Genomic DNA, 20314 nt, shown 5'->3' with positions numbered 1-20314 from the left:
TCCTATTGATAACTTTCCGGAAGACGGCAGCAGACTTTCATCAAGAATTTGATGGTATTTTGCCCCATCTATTGTTCCTTTTTTCTTGGCAAGTGCCCCATTCCTTGCTGTCGAGAAAAAAAACCCACAACCGGATGCTACCACCTCCATGCTTTACTGTAAGGTATGGTGCTCTTTGGATGGTAAGCTTTATTGGCTTTCCATCAGATATACCGTTTGGCGTTCAGGCCAGTTAGTTTGATTTTGGTCGGATCCGACCATAACACAACTCTGATCCTGGAGGGCCGCTGTGGCTGCTGGTGTTCTTTCCTGCCACTTTCTTCATTAGGGACCAATTTCTGCTGTTAATTGACTTCAGTTGTCTTTGTTTTAATTACCATGCTTTGAACTGATTGAATTAGTTTGATTTTTTTTTTCTTTAAATGGCAGCCAAACAAAAATGAGATGTGAAGTGAACCAACAGATGACCAGCTAATTCAAACCTATTTCTCTTCACCACAGTTTCGTAATTAGAAGATGACTCTTGTTGTTAATTAAACCTGTTATTTACCCCTAAGGCTTGCTGGTGCTCTCATTCTGCCACAGCAGACATTTCCAAAATGGTTTATTTTCTTTTTTCTAAGAAAACCATCAAAATGTTTTATGGACCTGAGCAGATAAACATTAATGAGACCTTCACCTTTCTTTATTTCCTTATATTGTATGATGGACACATTGATTAGCTGGTCATGTGTTGGCTCACTTTGTGTCTCATTATTGTTTGACTGCTAATTAAGAAAAAAAAGAAACAATCAAGGGGTGTGCATCTTAAATAGCAAGTCAATTACAAATAACATAAAAGAAGTTAAGTAGCAGCAAAAACTGGTCACTAATTAAGAAAAGGGTTAGAATGAAAGCCTGCAGCCACTGTTGCCCCCCAGGATCAGAATTGGACTCCCCTTCTATAATACTTTTTTTCCATTTGGTACAGTTTGGAAAACTCAATTAAGACTTAATGCGGCCTTTCTTGAGGGGTGGCTTTTTTCTTGCAACCTTCTCATACACACCACATTTGTGATATTGTTGTCTCATGCACACAATGACCACTCTTTGCAAAAAAATTCCTGTAACTGCTTCAAAGTTGCCCTCGGCCTCTTGGTAGCCTCTCTGACCAGTTTCCTCGTCACTCTTCCTTTCAGTTTGGATCCAGGGAAGGTCCTAGTAGTACTAAATACTTTCCACTTCTTGATTGTGGACTTTGCTGTGCTAAGAGGGATTGATAAAGCCTTTGGGATTTTTGTTGTTTCCATCACATGACTTTTGCCTGTCCACAACTGTCCACAACTTGTCACCCATATTTGATTGTTTGCTTCCAGTTGCACATCCAAGCACTGGGATGCTCCAGGAATAGTTGGTTTTATGTTGAATGATTACAGTTGGTCACAGATGGAAGCCAGTTAGCTTGGTGTGCAATGGAGAAGCTGATTACTTTACCAGATTGATTTTACAATTATTTTTTCCCTTTAATCATTCTGGTATATTTCTTTCTTTTTCCTGGACTGTTGCTATTATATGTTTCACTTGGCTGTTATAAGTTAGAACATTACAACAATCTAGACGAGAACAGGCCATTCAGCCCAACAAAGCTCGCCGGTCCTATCCACTTACAGGTAGTCCCCAAGTTACGGACATTCGACATATGACTTCCGAACGGGGCCGCAGCTGTTCCTTCATCTGTTTAAGAGACGCGACACCGGCTCCTTAGTAACTGCCGCTCCATCATCTTCGGCCTGGGACGCTGCAAGTGGTCGCTGAACGGAGGCGGTTTCGCTGCTTGCTTGCGCAGTGTAGTGTCCCTCAGGTGGCTCTGCTTGATTAATGGGACAGTGGGGGCTGCACCCAATTCATTGTCAGTGGGTGGTTGGGTGTGGTGACCCAGGGTCCATAGTCACCGGGGTCGCAGCTACCGCTCATGTGTAGGACAGAGGCTTGATGGGGTGGAGGAGGGCGGTTCACTGCCCGCCCACCACACGCCTTGCAGTGTCCCTTGAACAGCTGTCCCGTTTGTTCTTGGTGGGCGGCTGGTGATGCTGCAAGCGGTGACCCGGTTGTGGCTGAATGGAGGCCATTGAGGGTAAATGGGGCAGCGGGGGGCAGCATTGTAGTGTGCCTCGGGTGGCTGCCTGTTGAATGGGGGCAGTGGTAGGCAATTCACTACCCGCCTTTGGCCGCACCCTGTTGTTCTTGGTGGACGGACGCTGCAGGCAGCATACTGTAGGCAAGTGGAGGTGACTGTGTGGTGCGCCCCTCGTCGGCCTCTTTCATTTTCAATAGCAAACCTGCTTGTACTGTTACGTACAGTTAGGTCCATAAATATTTGGACAGAGACAACTTTTTTCTAATTTTGGTTCTGTACATTACCACAATGAATTTTAAATGAAACAACTCAAATGCAGTTGAAGTGCAGACTTTCAGCTTTAATTCAGTGGGGTGAACAAAACGATTGCATAAAAATGTGAGGCAACTAAAGCATTTCAGGGGCTCAAAAGTAAGTGGACAATTGATTCAAAGACTATTTCATGGGCAGGTGTGGGCAAGTCCGTCGTTATGTCATTATCAATTAAGCAGATAAAAGGCCTGGAGTTGATTTGAGGTGTGGTGCTTGCATGTGGAAGATTTTGCTGTGAACAGACAACATGCGGTCAAAGGAGCTCTCCATGCAGGGGAAAGAAGCCATGCTTAAGCTGCGAAAACAGAAGAAACCCATCCGAGAAATTGTTACAATATTACGAGTGTCAAAATCTACAGTTTGGTACATCCTGAGAAAGAAAACAAGCACTGGTGAACTCAGCAATGCAAAAAGACCTGGACATCCACGGAAGACAACAGTGGTGGATGATCGCAGAATCATTTCCATGGTAAAGAGAAACCCCTTCACAACAGCCAACCAAGTGAACAACACTCTCCAGGGGGTAGGCGTATCGATATCCAAGTCTACCATAAAGAGAAGACTGCAGGAAAGTAAATACAGAAGGTGCACTGCAAGGTGCAAGCCACTCATAAGCCTCAAGAAGAGAAAGGCTAGATTGGACTTTGCTAAAGAACATCTAAAAAAGCCAGCACACTTCTGGAAAAACATTCTTTGGACAGATGAAACCAAGATCAACCTCTACCAGAATGATGTCAAGAAAAAAGTATGGAGAAGGCGTGGGACAGCTCATTATCCAAAGCATACCACATCATCTGTAAAACACGGTGGAGGCAGTGTGATGGCTTGGGCGTGCATGGCTTCCAGTGGCACTGGGACACTAGTGTTTATTGATGATGCTCAAATCCCGCTAAATGCAGTCAAATTGATTGGGCGGCGTTTCATGATACAGATGGACAATGACCCAAAACATACAGCTAAAGCAACCCAGGAGTTTATTAAAGCAAAGAAGTGGAAAACTCTTGAATGGCCAAGTCAGTCACCTGATCTTAACCCAACTGAGCATGCATTTCACTTGTTGAAGACTAAACTTCAGACAGACAGGCCCACAGACAAACAGCAACTGAAAGCCGCTGCAGTAAAGGCCTGGCAGAGCATTAAAAAGGAGGAAACCCAGCATCTGGTGATGTCCATGAGTTCAAGACTTCAGGCTGTCATTGTCAGCAAAGGATTTTCAACCAAGTATTAGAAATGAACATTTTATTTCCAGTTATTTAATTTGTCCAATTACTTTTAAGCCCCTGAAATGAAGGGATTGTGTTAAAAAATGCTTTAGTTGCCTCACATTTTTATGCAATCGTTTTGTTCACCCCACTGAATTAAAGCTGAAAGTCTGCACTTCAACTGCATCTGAGTTGTTTTATGTAAAATTCTTTGTGGTAATGTACAGAAATAAAATTAGAAAAAAGTTGTCTCTGTCCAAATATTTATGGACCTAACTGTACATAGCAGGAAGTTGTCTCTTGTCAGCACACCAGACATGTTGTCAAGGGTGCCTCCTGCCATGATAGCGTGTACAGTGCTGTACAGAAGAGCTCATCTTAACCTTTTGTCTTCACCCTTCAACAATGTCTCTGAAACACAAATCTGATGCAAGTGCTGGTGATACAGTAAAGAAGAGAAAAACCATCACCATGGAAAATAAAGTAGAAATAATAAAAAGTTCCGAGAGAGGTGAAACTCCATCATTCATTGGCAGAGCACTTGGTTATAGTCGGACAACAATAGCATTTATTAAAATAATGTACCTATTCTGACTTAGGTACAAATTCAATTTAAGAACAAACCTACAGTCCCTATCTCGTACGTCAGTGGTCCCCAACCTTTTTGACACCAAGGACCGCTTTTATAGAAGCAAATTTTTCCAGGGACTGGTGGGGTTCTGGAGGAATTGGGGCGGGTTCGTAGGGCAGTTTTATACACAATATACATTACATTTCTATTATTATTAAGTTATAATATTGTAATAGAAATTATAAAACTTACCATAATGCAGAATCAGTGGGAGCTCTGAGCTTGTTTTTCCGCAACCAGACAATCCCATCTGGGGACGATGAAAGACAGTGACACGCGAGGTGTGCTTATGTTCAGTCTACTCCGCAATCTTGTTTTTGTTTTTCTGTCACTGCAGAAAACACTGCCTTACAAAGATAGGATTTTGGAAATGGAAGCAGACTTTTCAGTGCTTTTGTGGCAACCTCAGGATATTCCGCCTTGTCTTTAATACAAAATGTATGGAGGTTTGAAGTTGTCTCAAACATACTTTTAAGGCCACCATCATTTGTAACCTCAAGCAGTTGATCCTCTTCAAGCACAGACAAAGTTGATTCACCTGGCTTATTCACAAATGGGTTACGGATCCATTCCTTCCCATTTCGGGAGTCTTTTGTGGTTGGGAGTAATGCTCAAGCTCTATCGAAAGCTGAGATAGGTGATCATACACCAGCTGGGAGAAAGAAGGCCCTGGCTTGGTATCTTTAACAACCTCTCCTAACATCTGAAACATATCAAAAATCCCAATGTTCACTCGTTGGCCCCATAAATCAAGTTTGGCTTTGAATGCAGCCACTTTATCTGCCAACTTCAACAACGGGTATCTTCTGCCTCTGCCCCATGTGCTGCTGCTCCACCGCTGCCTTAGATTTTCCTCTTCAGGCTCCTCCAGCCTGGCTGGATACTGAGTCTGCAGAGTAGGTAAAGATAGGGTGCCCAATAGTGCCTGTATGCCTGTAGTACAAATACAGATAGAATTCCATTACAACGAACTGCCAGGGACCTAAAAAATATTTTGTTGTAATGAGATTCTGTATTTGTCACTATAGTGCTTTCTTTAACTTGCGTCCAGGCGTCTGCAATCATTTCAGTAGCTTCTTTCACATTAATTTTAATCTTCTTCTGCCTACAAGTTATGCTGATGAGAATTTTTCTCAGCATTTCCTTGTGATAATACACTTTCAGGGTGCAAATGATACCCAAACCCAATGGCTGAAGCACTGCTGTGCAATTGGGTGGGAGGAATTCAGCACAAACATTATCTAACAGCGGAAGCCTTTTCTTCTTCTTCATATTGTGAGGTTTCTGAACTCTCTTGGGATCCCCCCACCCAGTGGGAACGTCACCCTGAAGTGCATCCCGAAGCACGATTGCTGCGTTTGTGTAAGATTGTTTGTCCGTTGCCGGGGTAGGGCAACCGCAGGCTCAAAGCGGTACTGTGAAGCGCCACAGAAGCGAATCCTAAAAGACTGGGGTCACACTATAAGTCCCTGTCTTTACACCCCAAAACACGAGGCTGTGTCTTAGTACTGCCATTCTCCTATACTCAGACACAGCCGTCGGGCAGGGTTGTGACCAGGTTAGTGGCCAAGTAATCCTGTTCCCTGCATTTACAATGTTCCTTGCATCACCAATCGAGATCTTTTCTGTTTGCTTTGGTGAAGAGCCACATCAGAGCTGTGAGCCTGCTGTTTCCCCGCCAACAGATAAACAGTCTTCCACAGATGCAGTGATAACACTTCAGGACGCTCTTCGGCATGTTGTCCCGTTGACGGAGGTCCCAGTAGAATGTGAATTTCCCATTGGGATTAATAAAGTATCTATCTATCTATCTATCTATCTATCTATCTATCTATCTATCTATCTATCTATCTATCTATCTATCTATCTATCTATCTATCTATCTATCTATCTATCTATCTATCTATCTATCTATCTATCTATCTATCTATCTATCTATCTATCTATCTATCTATCTATCTATCTATCTATCTATCTATCTATCTATCTATCTATCTATCTATCTATCTATCTATCTATCTATCTATCTATCTATCTATCTATCTATCTATCTATCTATCTATCTATCTATCTATCTATCTATCTAATTTAGAGACCTCATATTTTCTTGAATGAGTGCTGCATTAATAGGAATGTTTCTTGAACGAGCATCACTGAACCACATAAAAACTGTCTTCAAATGCAGCAGTTCGCATATGTTTGCAACCCGAGATTTTTCTTCTTTTTTTGCATATAACAGAGGCATATGCATTGCATTTGTCATTCCAACAGATTGCACATCACAAAAATTATCACTGTTATCGTTTTTTCGTGTCTGCCATTTCTATAGGAGGGTGACAATGAGTTAAATTCCAATGGATGTTTTTCAGATGTTGACGAGCAATAAGCAAAAGGTATCGCTGAAAACCACCGAAAACAAAAACAGCAAAAAAAAACAGTACGAGGAAAGTTCGAAGAAAGAAAATTTTTTTTGAAATGTTTCTGTTTAGGGATTGTTGTGTACAACTGAGCTGCGACAAGAGAACTAACTGCTCTGTGGATGATTCATTCAGGCATCTCAAGGTCACTTCGTTGTAATGAAAGAATCTGCTGAATGTACTTCGTAGTAACGAGATTTCTATAGACTCGTGTCATATGGGGAAACTGTCGGGACCATAAAAATACTTTGTTGTAATACTCTTTCACCTCGGTCTCTCTCCTCTCTTTGTGCTGCTGCAAAGCCCCACCTGCTTAGCGTTCTGAAAAGTGTCCTCAGTGAAGGTGGCAGCCATTTTGCTGTAGCCCTTCACTGAGTGAGTCTCCGTTGCCGGCAGTTCTCTCTGTCAGACGGCCCCGGCCCGTGGGGTTGTGGACCCCTGTCGTACGCAGCCCAGGGACTGCCTATATTTCTTCCAAAAAAACATAGTCGAGTTTTGAAAGTCCCTAAAGTCCTACTGTCTACCACACTACTTGGTAACTTATTCCAAGTGTCTATCGTTCTTTGTGTTAAGAAAAACTTTATGCGAAATTTACCATTAACAAGCTTTCAACTGTGTCCCCGTGTTCTTTATGAAGTCATTTTAAAATAACAGCCTCAATTCACTGGACTAATTCCCTTCATAATTTTTTAATACTTTTAATCATGTCACCTCTTAATCTTCTTTTCCTTAAACTGTAAAGGCTCGGCTCTTTTAATATTTCCTCATAATTCATCCCCTGTAGCCCTGGAAACAGCCTAGTTGCTCTTCTCTGGACATTTTCTAGTGCTGCTATGTCCTTTTTGTAGCCTGGAGACCAAAACTCCAGATAGTATTCTAGTATAGTATAGTATAAGATAGATAGATGTATAGTGTCTGTCTGTCTGTCTGTCTGTCTATCTGTCTATCTGTCTATCTGTCTATCTATCTATCTATCTATCTATCTATCTATCTATCTATCTATCAGCCTTCTTAATGGCTTCTGAACACTGTCAGGAAGTTGATATCTTAGAGTCCACTATTACTCCTAAATCCTTCTCATAAGGTGTACTCTCGATTTTCTGAACGCCCATTGTGTATTCAAGCCTAACGTTTTTACTTCCTATGTGTAATGACATTAAATTCCATCTGCCCAAGCCTGTCTGCTATCCAAATCCTTCTGTTATGATATAACGGATTCCAAATTATCTGCTAATCCACCTATCTTGGTATCATCTGCAAACTTAACTAGCTTGTTACTTATATTCCTGTCTAAGTCATTTATATATATTAAAAATAGCAGTGGCCCTAGCACTGACCCCTGTGGAACACCACTCTTAACATCGGCCAATTCTGATGAGGTTCCTCGCACCATCACCCTCTGCTTCCTGTGTCTGAGCCAATTCTGCACCCATCTAAAAACATCACCCCGAACTCCCACTTATTTTAGTTTGATGCCCAACCTTATCAAAGTTGCATACATCAGAAGCACTTCAAAAGGCAGCACTCCACATCACTCAGGGAGTTTTATATAGAAGAGGAGGAGGAGGGCAAAGCTTGCCTGGGAGGAGCTGAGGAAGGAAGGATTATGTTGTTTATTGTCAGGGGAAGAAGTATGTGCAAGGCATTCTGTGAAAACAAACTGTCATTTGCCCCTGTGACTGTGGTTCCGCCTGGAGCTTGGGAGTCTGTGATGCCACCTGGTGGCCACAGCATGTTTTTTGAAATTGAAACCCTTGCTTCTTCTTATTTGGTAAGTTTTCAGACATTTGAACATGTGCCCCATTGTCAACTGCTTGGAGAGGCATGTTATTTATAAAAGAAATGCTCCACTTAAGAACACAATTTCCCATGGCAAGTTAACATCATCTTCTTCTTATTTCGGATACTTCTGTTAGGGGTTGCCACAGCGGATCATCTTCTTCCATATCTTTCTGTACTCTGTATCTTGTTCTGTTACACCCATCACCCGCATGTCCTCTCTCACCACATCCATAAACATCCTCTTAGGCCTTCCTCTTTTCCTCTTCCCTGGCAGCTGTATCCTTAGCATCCTTTTCCCGATATACCCAGCATCTCTCCTCTGCACATGTCCAAACCAACGCAATCTCGCCTCTCTGTCTCCCAACCGTCCAACTTGAGCTGACCCTCTAATGTACTCGTTACTAATCCTGTCCATGTTCGTCCCACCCAGTGTAAATCTTAGCATCTTTAACTCTGCTACCTCCAGTTCTGTCTCCTGCTTTCTGGTCAGTGCCACCGTCTCCAACCCATATAACATAGCTGGTCTCACTACCGTCCTGTAGACCTTCCCTTTCACTCTTGCTGATATCCATCTTGTCACAAATCACTCCTGACACTCTTCTCCACCCATTCCACCCTGCCTGCACTCTCTTTTTCACCTTTTCTTCCACAATCCCCATTACTCTGTACTGTTGATCCCAAGTATTTAAACTCCTCCACCTTCACCAACTCTACTCCCTTCTTCCTCACCATTCCACTGACCTCCCTCTCATTTACACACGTGTATTCTGTCTTGTTCCTACTGACCTTCATTCCTCTCCTCTCTAGAGCATATCTCCATCTCTCCAGGGTCTCCTCAACCTGCTCCCTACTCTCGCTACAGATCACAATGTCATCAGCAAACATCATAGTCCACGGGGACTCCTGTCTAATCTCATCTGTCAACCTGTTCATCACCACTGCAAATGAGAAAGGCCTCCGAGCCGATCCCTGATGTAATCTCACCTCCACCTTGAATGCATCTGTCGCTCCTACTGCAGACCTCACCACGGTCACACTTCCCTTGTACATATCCTGTACAACTCTTACGTACTTCTCTGCCACTCCCGACTTCCTCATATAATACCACAGCTCCTCTCAAGGCACCTTGTCATATACTTTCTCCAGGTCCACAAAGACGCAATGCAACATACACCATGATTAATTTAAAAGAATGCCAACTTGAAAATTACAGAATTTAACCTTTAAAACACATGGTCTGTCAAACAACTTTCTGTTTTGTATTAAAGTTTTTCCTTCTATGATGTTAATTTTTTTTTCTTTTTTGTCTGATAGATAACTCGACAGCAGTACCAGAATGGACTCATCGCCTCTAGACTGGACAGCACACCACAGTCCCCTGAGAGCACACACACTAAACTGGATGCTGCTGGCATATTGACTGACAGGCTGGAGAATGGCCCAGATGAGACCACCAGCCTGCTCAATGAACAGAACTGTGTGAGCCGACGGTCAAATCACAGTACGCACACAGAAAGTACAATCTGAGAATGACTTCGGCAGGGCCTCAAGCAGACCAAACCGGTGCTTCTTTTTCTCTAGCTCATGAGTTGAATGGAGGGTGAGCCCCAGAAGGTGCCCTATTAGGTTAAAGGGGTTGCAGGGTTTAATCTCTCATGAACACTCCCAAGCGCCTGGATGCTTTTAAAAGACTAATGGCTTTCTGCTTCAGGCTCTGCAGACTTCTTTCACAGCAATAATCTCCCATATAACCACACTTATTTCGAATTTCCCTAGCGTCTATGTGAGCGGTTAAGGATCTACAGGATGGATGAGGCTCAGACACAGTCCACCCATGTGCTGACTCGGACCAGCATTTTATAATGCAGAAGCGGGACACAAATTGCATTTGCTCTACCTTTGCATTTACTTTTTCTTGGGGATTTTATGAAAACGTCTGCATCCATTTCCTGAAGCTGTTGAGATACCATTTGCAAGTCACAGAATCACCAGCCTAGTATTCTGCTTCCAGGGCAGGTTTTCCAAATACTGTGAAATCCAATAGGTACTTGGTGCACCAAAGATGGGACTTGGCGTGTTGCAGGCTTGCACATATGTTGTCTTCCAGAATAATAGTAAGTTGTCCATGTGGGTTAGCATCTGTAAATGCAATAGGTAGTTTAAAGCCAATTTAGGAATGGAGAACAAAAAAGAAAGCCATACTGTGGATTCAGTGAGGTGTGGGCTTGTTTGTATTAAGAGATATAGTCATGTGGCTCTCCCCTAATATCTCTCTGCTATTTTGATGCTAACATCTTCCTATGCCCACCATCTACCATCAGTGTTCTCTCTCGTGTGTAGACATTTTACTTCGTCACATCTCTATGAGACGAGATCCTTTGGATTGACAACACTGGTGATGCTGCCCTCTTCAAGTACATCAGTAGGGTTACCCCCCGACATATCTCCATTTAAAATGGTTTACCCCCCAACACTGTCTCCTCGTAATCAGTAAGTCAACTTCGGTTTGTTTTTCTTTTTTTTTTCCTCCTGGCTTCTTGTTTATCCTTGCACTTTTGGATGTGATTGCTGGATGGAATGGAAGAAAAGCGCTTGAGACCAAAGACTCGGGACTGACCCCGAAATGAATTGGTCAACGACACATACTTTGAAAGAAGAGATGCTCAAAAGAATAAACCAAACCCAGCGATTCAAGTGATGGCATCACCCAGTTTTCTCCCTTCACCGTAATATACTTGAGGGACGAAACTGTAAAAATTCTGTTAAGTGGGTATCCAAATCCGTCATATCTAGGTGCCAGCTTTCTTCCATCAAAGGCTCGAGCGGAGCAGGGACGCAATCAGCCTGAGACCATCCGATCGACAGTGTTCCATCTTGAAGGTGTTTGGGGGAAGAGCACTGCAGCTTGACAGTATCTGAGCACACCTTCCATCTTGCAACTAAAACCACCGACATGAACTGAAGGGCAATGCTGAAATATGAAATGAGGTGGGCCGGGGATACATTTACCAGTGTAATAATAAAGGGATGCGGGAGAAAAGCTTTAGAATGCTTCTACAAACCTGTAGAGCTTATGGAATATTTAAGCTGCTGAAGTAAAGAGGACTTTTGTTTGTGAGGTGCTGAAGTTATCCCTTTGGCATTTCAAAGTGCAGATTTTAATAGAGAAATGATATTTATTTTGCAAAAGATTTAATTTGTATATTTTTGTGATCATTCATCCCAGGAACACTTTGATATGTGTGTGTTTGTGTGTGTGTTTTTTTTTGTCTAGTCTTTTGCTCCGTTATAAAATACTGTATTATAATTATTATTCCTCTGTTATGTTCTGGTATCTGTATGTGTGAACATGGCGGGAGATGTACTCTTTTTCTCCGAGTTAATGATAATCTGGCTGCACTCTCGACTCCTCAGTGCTGCTCTAAAGCCGCAGCAGTTTCTCCATTCTTTTATTTTGTAGACTACAACTCTCAGCAAGTTATTCTCCTGCGAGGAAAGTGGAAGGAAGTGATTGATGATCTCAGGTACATGCTCTTCCACCTCTTTCTTCTCAGGATTGTTTTCCTGTTTTATTTTATTTTATTGCACGTAGAACACGCACACACGTATGCATCACCCCTCTGTTGTGCACAAGTGTTCAGTTTGTTTGAGGGGTTCACAAATATGCATAATGGGACAACCAAACGTGGAGGCGTGCAGAAGGTAATGAGTTTGAAGGTGGATCTGTGGAGCCATTTTGGAATTTCTCTGATTAGTTAATGTAATGTGCTACAAAGTTTGACATTAAGCATCCCAGATAATTAAGTGGTGACTGACTGCCTAACTACTGGTACGCTGTGCACTGTCTTTATTGTGTTTTCCGAGTGCAAAAGTCCGATTTGTGTGCTTCACTGAACGGTTACTTGCCGTACTCACTAATTATGTTACGACAGTGCAGGCTAAGAAGTTATGCAGCCAGTACTGTCCTTTAAACAGAGACAATGTCTGTAAATTCTCACCTAAATTCTAAAACAAAAGAGGTTTCCTACACAGTAGTCTCCCCATCAGTCAGGTTTGTGACCAGTGCTGCTGAGTCGTTTGTCGGACAGAGGGGTCCGTGTCTTTTGTGTTTGTTGTTCTTCTTTTGATGGGTGTATTTGGATCTCGGTGTGTAAATACATTTTGGTTAAGAGTGTAGCCTACTGTAATTCAAATATCTTTTTGCAGGGATTGAAGTGGAGCAGTGGTGTCCAAATGATTTTTTACTTTTAACTTTAAAAGGTTTATATATTTAAAAAAAAAAGGGAGACAATCATCCAGTACCTTTCATTGTCTATCTGGACACATGTTGCAGAATATGAATTATTTATGGACTGCAACTAAAAGTTGAAAGGCGCTACATGGCCCAGTAATGAAAGACGGTTATCTGGGCAGTGCACGGTGGGCACCATTGCACCCCCTGCCCGTTAGATACCAAGGGCAGTAACGTTCACCTGTTTGCACCTTTGCTAACTTAAATCCAAGCAGCTTCCTTACATATCTTCACTCCTGCTTGCCAGTCTTAATGGCGTTTAAAGTGAGATTCTCCATTTTTGTTCCCTGCTTTTATCCCCCATCAGTCAGTTCAGGTGGGTGTTCTGCAAATTAGAGGAAGTTTACAAAATTAGGGTAGGGGCTGTGGGATTGGGGGCAGGTGACTATTGCCTTGTGAGTGGTCGCGGAATTTTTTTTTTTTTTGCACAGCGTCTGAGAAACCGGCTCTCCAGGGAGAGTAACTGAGGTGACCAACGGCACTTTCTCCTAGTCGGACTTTCATTCCCCAGTCAGGCTTTGTCTTGTGCTAAAAAGTTGAAACCATTTGTACTTACTTTTCTTTATCCCCCCCCCACCACCATTCTTTCCTGTTAAAAATGTAACTGTTTATTGTTGTTAATTTCCACCAACGTGAAAACAATTCGGCTTGTATTTTTATCTGTTATTTTTAGGAATAGTTGCTCCATATTGTTTTCTACTTCAAAATGGATTTGCGTGACAATCGCATTTTTCAGTTTTGTATTTTTGTTTTTTTAAATTCTATTTGAAGTGTCAATGTACTGGCCTATAATTCTGTTGCATGCGTTAAAATAATGTGTACATACTGTTTTTTAATTTGTGTCTTAAAGAGTTTGGGAGAAACACAAGAATAATAAACATGAGCTATATTTCTCTAATAATTATTTATTTGCTGCCTTTGACTTTCTGCTTTATCGGTATCCTCTTTATTTGTTAAAGTGTGGTTCCATGCAGTTCTTTTGCACCATATTGCTTTCTCTTGTGGCGTATTTTAAACCTTGTACTGTAGTCAGTAAACGCTCAACAGCTACTTTATTAGATACGGCTGTTTGTTACTGCCTGCTCAGCGGTCGTGAGGCTGCAGTGCAAACACACATGGCTAAGAGGTTTAGTTGTCCTTCAACTAAAAATATATATATATATAAAACTAAGCCTAAAAGTACAACGATTTTGTGCAACAATTTTATGTCACGCTTTATATCGAGCTTATTTTAAAACCTACATATATATGTTTGGTATCATTCTTTTCAGAATTTATCGAACTTTAATGTGATGTTGTTAAATTTTCAGATTCTTATTCTGTTTTTAAATTATAAACTAATCAATATCAAGAACTAACATCCTGCGAGACGACACTTTGTGCCAACAGATTTAACCACGCCTGGGGATGGAAATAAAAGACAAAGAGTAGATGACAAAGACAGCTGCTGTACAGGCTTTTAAATATTTGAAGCACCACACGAGATGTAGATCACACGGCACGGCAGCAGCAGTAATCCAGCAGCTGATCGAGCAAAGAGGAGGTAAACAAAAAACTGTACTTGTTTCCCATTGTATCACCGTTTAAGAAGTGGGTTTCGGAGGAGCGACCACATCTCCTTGGGGTGCATTTAGCCCCCCTCTTCACAACACAAGCGGCAGAGACGCAAAGTGGCTGGCGCATAGCGCAGGCCAGGGGGTTTGGCGAATGAAGCAAGCAGGGGGCAAACCGCCTAGTTTATATATAAAACAACAGAAGTTGTGCCAAAGTACAATGAAGCATTTAAATAAACAGTTCAGACAGTCATCCAGAAACAGGTTAATAAATAATAACAAATTACGACCATCCTCGACCAACCCATTATACACAGTGAAAGGCAGGAGGAAATATAAGAGGGTCTTAAGCTGAGTTTTAAAAACCTCAATAGAGGATGAAGACCTGATGGGGAAGGGCTCGTCATGCCAAAGCCCGTCTCCCCCAGACTTGAGCCGAGATCTTGGAAGTACAAGGAGTAGTGGTCCAGAAGACCCCAATGCTCTTGGTGCCGAGTACGGGTGAAGGAGGTCACAGATGTACAACCCCAATTCCAAAAACGTTGGGATGCTGTGTAAAATGTAAATAAAAACAGAATGCAATGATTTGCAAAACTCACAAACCCGTATTTTATTCACAATAGAACAAAGAAAAAAAAAAATAGTTCAAGGTGAGACATTTTACTATTTCATGAAAAATATTAGCTCATTTTGAATTTGATGGCCGCAACACATCTCAGAAAACGTGGGCCAGGCCATGTTTACCGGTGTGTAGCATCAACTCTTCTTTTAACAATTGTCTGTAAACGTCTGGGGACTGAAGAGAGCAGTTGCTGGACTTTTGGGAGAAGAATGTTGTCCCATTCTTGTCTGACGTAGGATTCTAGCTGCTCAACAGTCGTAGTTTTTGTTTTGTGATGTACCAGATGTTTTCAGTTGATTAAAGGTTTGGGGTGCAGGCAGGCCAGTTCAGCACCAGGACTCTTCTACAACGAAGCCATGCTGTTGTAACTGATGCATTATGTGGTTTAGCATTGTCTTGCTGAAATATGCACGGCCTTCCCTGAAAAAGTCATCCTCTGGATGGGAGCAGATTTTACTCTAAAACCTGCATATACCTTTCAGCATTGATGGTACCTTTCCAGATGTGCAACCTGCCAATTTCACAGGCACTAATGCGCCCTCATACTATCAGAGATGCAGGCTTTTGAACTGAGTGCTCATAACAAGCCGGATGGTCCCTCTCCTCTTTAGTCTGGAGGTCGTGGTGTCCATGTATTCAAAAATAATTTCAAATTTCAATTAATCTGACCACAGTTTTGGACTTTGCCTCAGACCATTTTAAATGAGCTTTGGCCCAGAGAAGACATCAGCGTTTCATGATCATGTTGACATACGGCTTCTTCTTTGCATGATAGAACTGTAACCTGCATTTGTGGATGGGCACAGCGAACTGTTTACAGACAATGATTTCTGGAAGTGTTCCTGAGCCCATGCAGTGATTTCCATGACAGAAACATTCCTGTTTTTTAATGCAGTGCCGCCTGAGGGCCTGAAGATCACGGGTAACCAATACTGATTTTTGGCCTTGTCCCTTACACATTTACAGATTTATCCAGATTCTCTGAATCTTTTGATGACATTATGTACTGTAGATGATGAGATATTGAAAGTCTTCACAATTTTATGCTGAAGAACACTGTTCCACAATTTGTAGAAGCAGTTTTTGCAGATTGGTGGTGAACCTATGCCCATCTAGACTTCTGAGAGACTCTGTCTCTCTAAGATGGTCCTGTTTATACCCAATCATGTTACTGACCTGTTGCCAATTAACCAAAGTGTTCCTCCAGTTGTTTCTTTTTAGTACCACTTACTTTTCCAGCCTTTTATTGCTCTCATCCCAACTCTTTTGAGACGTGTTGCTGCCATCAAACGCAAAATGAGCTAATATTTTTCATGAAATAGTAAAATGTCTCACTTTCAACATTTAATATGTTCTATTGTGAATAAAATATGGGTTTATGAGCTTTGCATGGCATTCTGTTTTTATTTACATTTTGCACAGCGTCACATAACTTTTTTGGAATTGAGGTTGTACATCTGCGACCTCCTTCGCCTACTCCTCGTATTTCCAAGATCTCGGCTCAAATCTGGGGTAGACAGAGGTTACTCAGTTAATACTCCTATGCATTGGAATGACCTTCCTGACAGGTCTGTATGGGGTTGTGTGGTTGTAGTTTGGAGCAAGACCATGCAAGGCTTTAAAAACAAACAACAACATGTTAAAATCAATGGACATCTCACCAGTACACAGTGGAGACAGGCTAATATGGGGGGCACATGATCCTTTTTTCTAGACCCAATTTGAAAGTCTAGCAGCTGTGTTTCGAAGCAGCTGAAAGCATGACTCAAAAATGATACCTAGGTTTCTGATCTTTTTCTTTCGCCTGCCCCCATTAGGGGTTGCCACAGCGGATCATCTTCTTCCATATCTTTCAGTCCTCTGCACCTTGTTCTGTTACACCCATCACCTGCATGTCCTCTCTCACCACATCCATAAACCTTCTCTTAGGGCTTCCTCTTTTCCTCTTCCCCGGTAGCTCTATCCTTAGCATCCTTCTCCCAATATACACAGTATCTCTCCTCTGCAGATGTCCAAACCAACGCAATCTCACCTCTCTGACTTTGTCTCCCAACCATCCAACTTGAGCTGACCCTCTAATGTCCTCATTTCTAATCCTGTCCATCCTCATCACACCCAATGCAAATCATAGTGTCTTTAACTCTGCTACCTCCAGCTCTGTCTCCTGCTTTCTGGTCAGTGCCACCGTCTCCAACCCATATAACATAGCTGGTCTCACTACCGTCCTGTAGACCTTCCGTTTCACTCTTGCTGATACCCGTCTGTCACAAATTACTCCTGACACTCTTCTCCACCCACTCCACCCTGCCTGCACTCTCTTTTTCACCTCTTTTCCACAATCCCCATTACTCTGTACTGTTGATCCCAAGTATTTAAACTCCTCCACCTTCGCCAACTCTACTCCCTGCATCCTCACCATTCCACTGATCTCCCTCTCATTTACACACATGTATTCTGTCTTGTTCCAACTGACCATCATTTCTCTCCTCTCTAGAGCTTATCTCCACCTCTCTAGGGTCTCCTCAACATTTTGACAAATACAAATTTTGAGATATCTTAAAATAGACAGGAAGTCCCATTGAAAAAATAGGAAATTTTACAGGAACCTATTTCGAGATATCTCGAATTGCATTTAAGATATCTTAAAATGCATTTCAGATGTTTCAAATTGTACAGTTAGGTCCATAAATATTTGGACAGAGACAACTTTTTTCTAATTTTGGTTCTGTACATTACCACAATGAATTTTAAATGAAACAACTCAGATGCAGTTGAAGTGCAGACTTTCAGCTTTAATTCAGTGGGGTGAACAAAACGATTGCATAAAAATGTGAGGCAACTAAAGCATTTTTTGAACACAATCCCTTCATTTCAGGGGCTCAAAAGAAATTAGACAATTGACTCAAACATGGGCAGCTGTGGACAAGTCTGTCGTTATGTCATTATCAATTAAGCAGATAAAAAGCCTGCAGTTGATTTGAGGTGTGGTGCTTGCATGTGGAAGATTTTGCTGTGAACAGACAACATGCGGTCAAAGGAGCTCTCCCTGAAGGTGAAAGAAGCCATCCTTAAGTTGCGAAAACATAAAACCCATCCGAGAAATTGCTACAATATTACGAGTGGCAAAATCTACAGTTAGGTACATCCTGAGAAAGAAAGCAAGCACTGGTGAACTCAGCAATGCAAAAAGACCTGGACATCCACGGAAGACAACAGTGGTGGATGATCGCAGAATCATTTCCATGGTGAAGAGAAACCCCTTCACAACAGCCAACCAAGTGAACAACACTCTCCAGGGGGTAGGCGTATCGATATCCAAGTCTACCATAAAGAGAAGACTGCATGAAAGTAAATACAGAGGGTGCACTGCAAGGTGCAAGCCACTCATAAGCCTCAAGAATAGAAAGGCTAGATTGGACTTTGCTAAAGAACATCTAAAAAAGCCAGCATGGTTCTGGAAAAACATTCATTGGACAGATAAAACCAAGATCAACCTCTACCAGAATGATGACAAGAAAAAAGTATGGAGAAGGCGTGGAACAGCTCATTATCCAAAGCATACCACATCATCTGTAAAACACGGTGGAGGCAGTGTGATGGCTTGGGTGTGCATGGCTGCCAGTGGCACTGGGACACTAGTGTTTACTGATGATGTGACACAGGACAGAAGCAGCAGAATGAATTCTGAGGTGTTCAGAGACATACTGTATGTTCAAATCCAGCTAAATGCAGTCAAATTGATTGGGCGGCGTTTCATGATACAGATGGACAATGACCCAAAACATACAGCCAAAGCAACCCAGGAGTTTATTAAAGCAAAGAAGTGGAAAATTCTTGAATGGCCAAGTCAGTCACCTGATCTTAACCCCATTGAGCATGCACTTCACTTGTTGAAGACTAAACTTTAGACAGAAAGGCCCACAAACAAACAGCAACTGAAAGCCGCTGCAGTAAAGGCCTGGCAGAGCATTAAAAAGGAGGAAGCCCAGCATCTGGTGATGTCCATGAGTTCAAGACTTCAGGCTGTCATTGCCAGCAAAGGGTTTTCAACCAAGTATTAGAAATGAACATTTTATTTCCAGTTATTTAATTTGTCCAATTACTTTTGAGCCCCTGAAATGAAGGGATTGTGTTAAAAAAATACTTTAGTTGCCTCACATTTTTATGCAATCGTTTTGTTCACACCACTGAATTAAAGCTGAAAGTCTGCACTTCAACTGCATCTGAGTTGTTTCATTTCAAATTCATTGTGGTAACGTACAGAACCAAAATTAGAAAAAAGTTGTCTTTGCCCTAATATTTTTGGACCTAACTATCTATTTAAGATATAAAATTCTCTTTAGATATCTTAAAATAGATGCATTTTTAGATATTTGCAATTCAATTTGAGATATCTAAAATGCATTTCCAGATATCTTAAAATATCTCTAAATGTTAATTCGGCTTGCCATAGTCAAGAGAGACGATCAGAGGCAGAGGAGATGCAGATTTCAGTACTCAAAACACCTGAATCATTATATGTGCCTAATGACACGGACACCACTCCACCCGAACTAGGATTGAAGCCGCACAGCATCCTCCTTCTCACGGCATGTCTAAACATTACTGTCTAATTGGGAATGCAAATGTGCCAAGCCAGAATATAGCCGCAGCGTTTTAACATGTAGTATATACAAAGACCGCAACGCTTCTCTAAACTCTGTGCTGCTGTTATGCTGTATAGTGATGCCGGAGTCAAAATGACAGAAAGATATTGGATCCGAGAAAAGCCCTTCTCAAATGTGTGGAGTTAAGTGGTCTTTGTGTGCGTGTGTGTGTGTGTGTGTGTGTGTGTGTAGGTCTCTTCTGTCCCCACACTCATTAAAATGTGCAAATTAATCATTAACCTTCAGTTACCTTGTACTATTAAGATCTTGAATTGATAACAGCAATTTTAGGTATTTTCTCTCATTGTCAAGTCTTTTGTTTAGTTCCTTTTTCTCTCTTCCCATCTTGTCATAGCTAGTTTATGTCTTTGTCTAATATATGAGAATTTTTTAATTTTTTTTTTTTTTTTCTGTGGCACACTACAGCTCAAGCCATTTAAAATACATGGTCTGGAAGAAATTGGGGGCAGGTTTTAGGAAGACACCCCATGGACAGAGCCTTTTCCGTGGAGGATTGAGCTAACATTTTAGCAAGTTGTCCCCAGATGTGTGTTCTCGTTTGAAAATTACGTCTGGCCCTGTCAGATGAGTTGAGGTGGAAACAACCCAAAATTAAATATTTCCTACATACTTTTTGCTCTCAATTAGTTTTTTTTTCCTCTGTTCTTGAGAGAAAAAAATTTTTGACACAGACATTTTTGCTTGCTAACTCAGTTTGGAACATGAACTGTGAATGTTACTT

At 41.8% G+C, this 20314-nt stretch overlaps 1 protein-coding gene across 2 annotated transcripts in view; it reads left to right on the top strand.

Moving 5' to 3' along the window:
• Positions 1–13655, top strand: part of LOC114648552 (metal transporter CNNM4-like) — a 125088-nt gene extending 111433 nt beyond the window's left edge. For both annotated transcript variants that reach the window (XM_051936294.1, XM_028797647.2), the window contains one exon: positions 9775–13655. In XM_051936294.1, coding sequence (XP_051792254.1) covers positions 9775–9987 — 213 coding nt within the window. In that variant the 3' untranslated portion in view covers positions 9988–13655. The remainder of the gene's footprint in view (positions 1–9774) is intronic.
• Positions 13656–20314: the final 6659 nt, after the last annotated feature.

This window comes from Erpetoichthys calabaricus, chromosome 1 (assembly GCF_900747795.2).
Source record: "Erpetoichthys calabaricus chromosome 1, fErpCal1.3, whole genome shotgun sequence".
NCBI classification, from domain to species: domain Eukaryota; kingdom Metazoa; phylum Chordata; class Cladistia; order Polypteriformes; family Polypteridae; genus Erpetoichthys; species Erpetoichthys calabaricus.
Note: the sequence above shows the minus strand (reverse complement) of the source record. Positions and strands in the feature narration are given on the sequence as shown.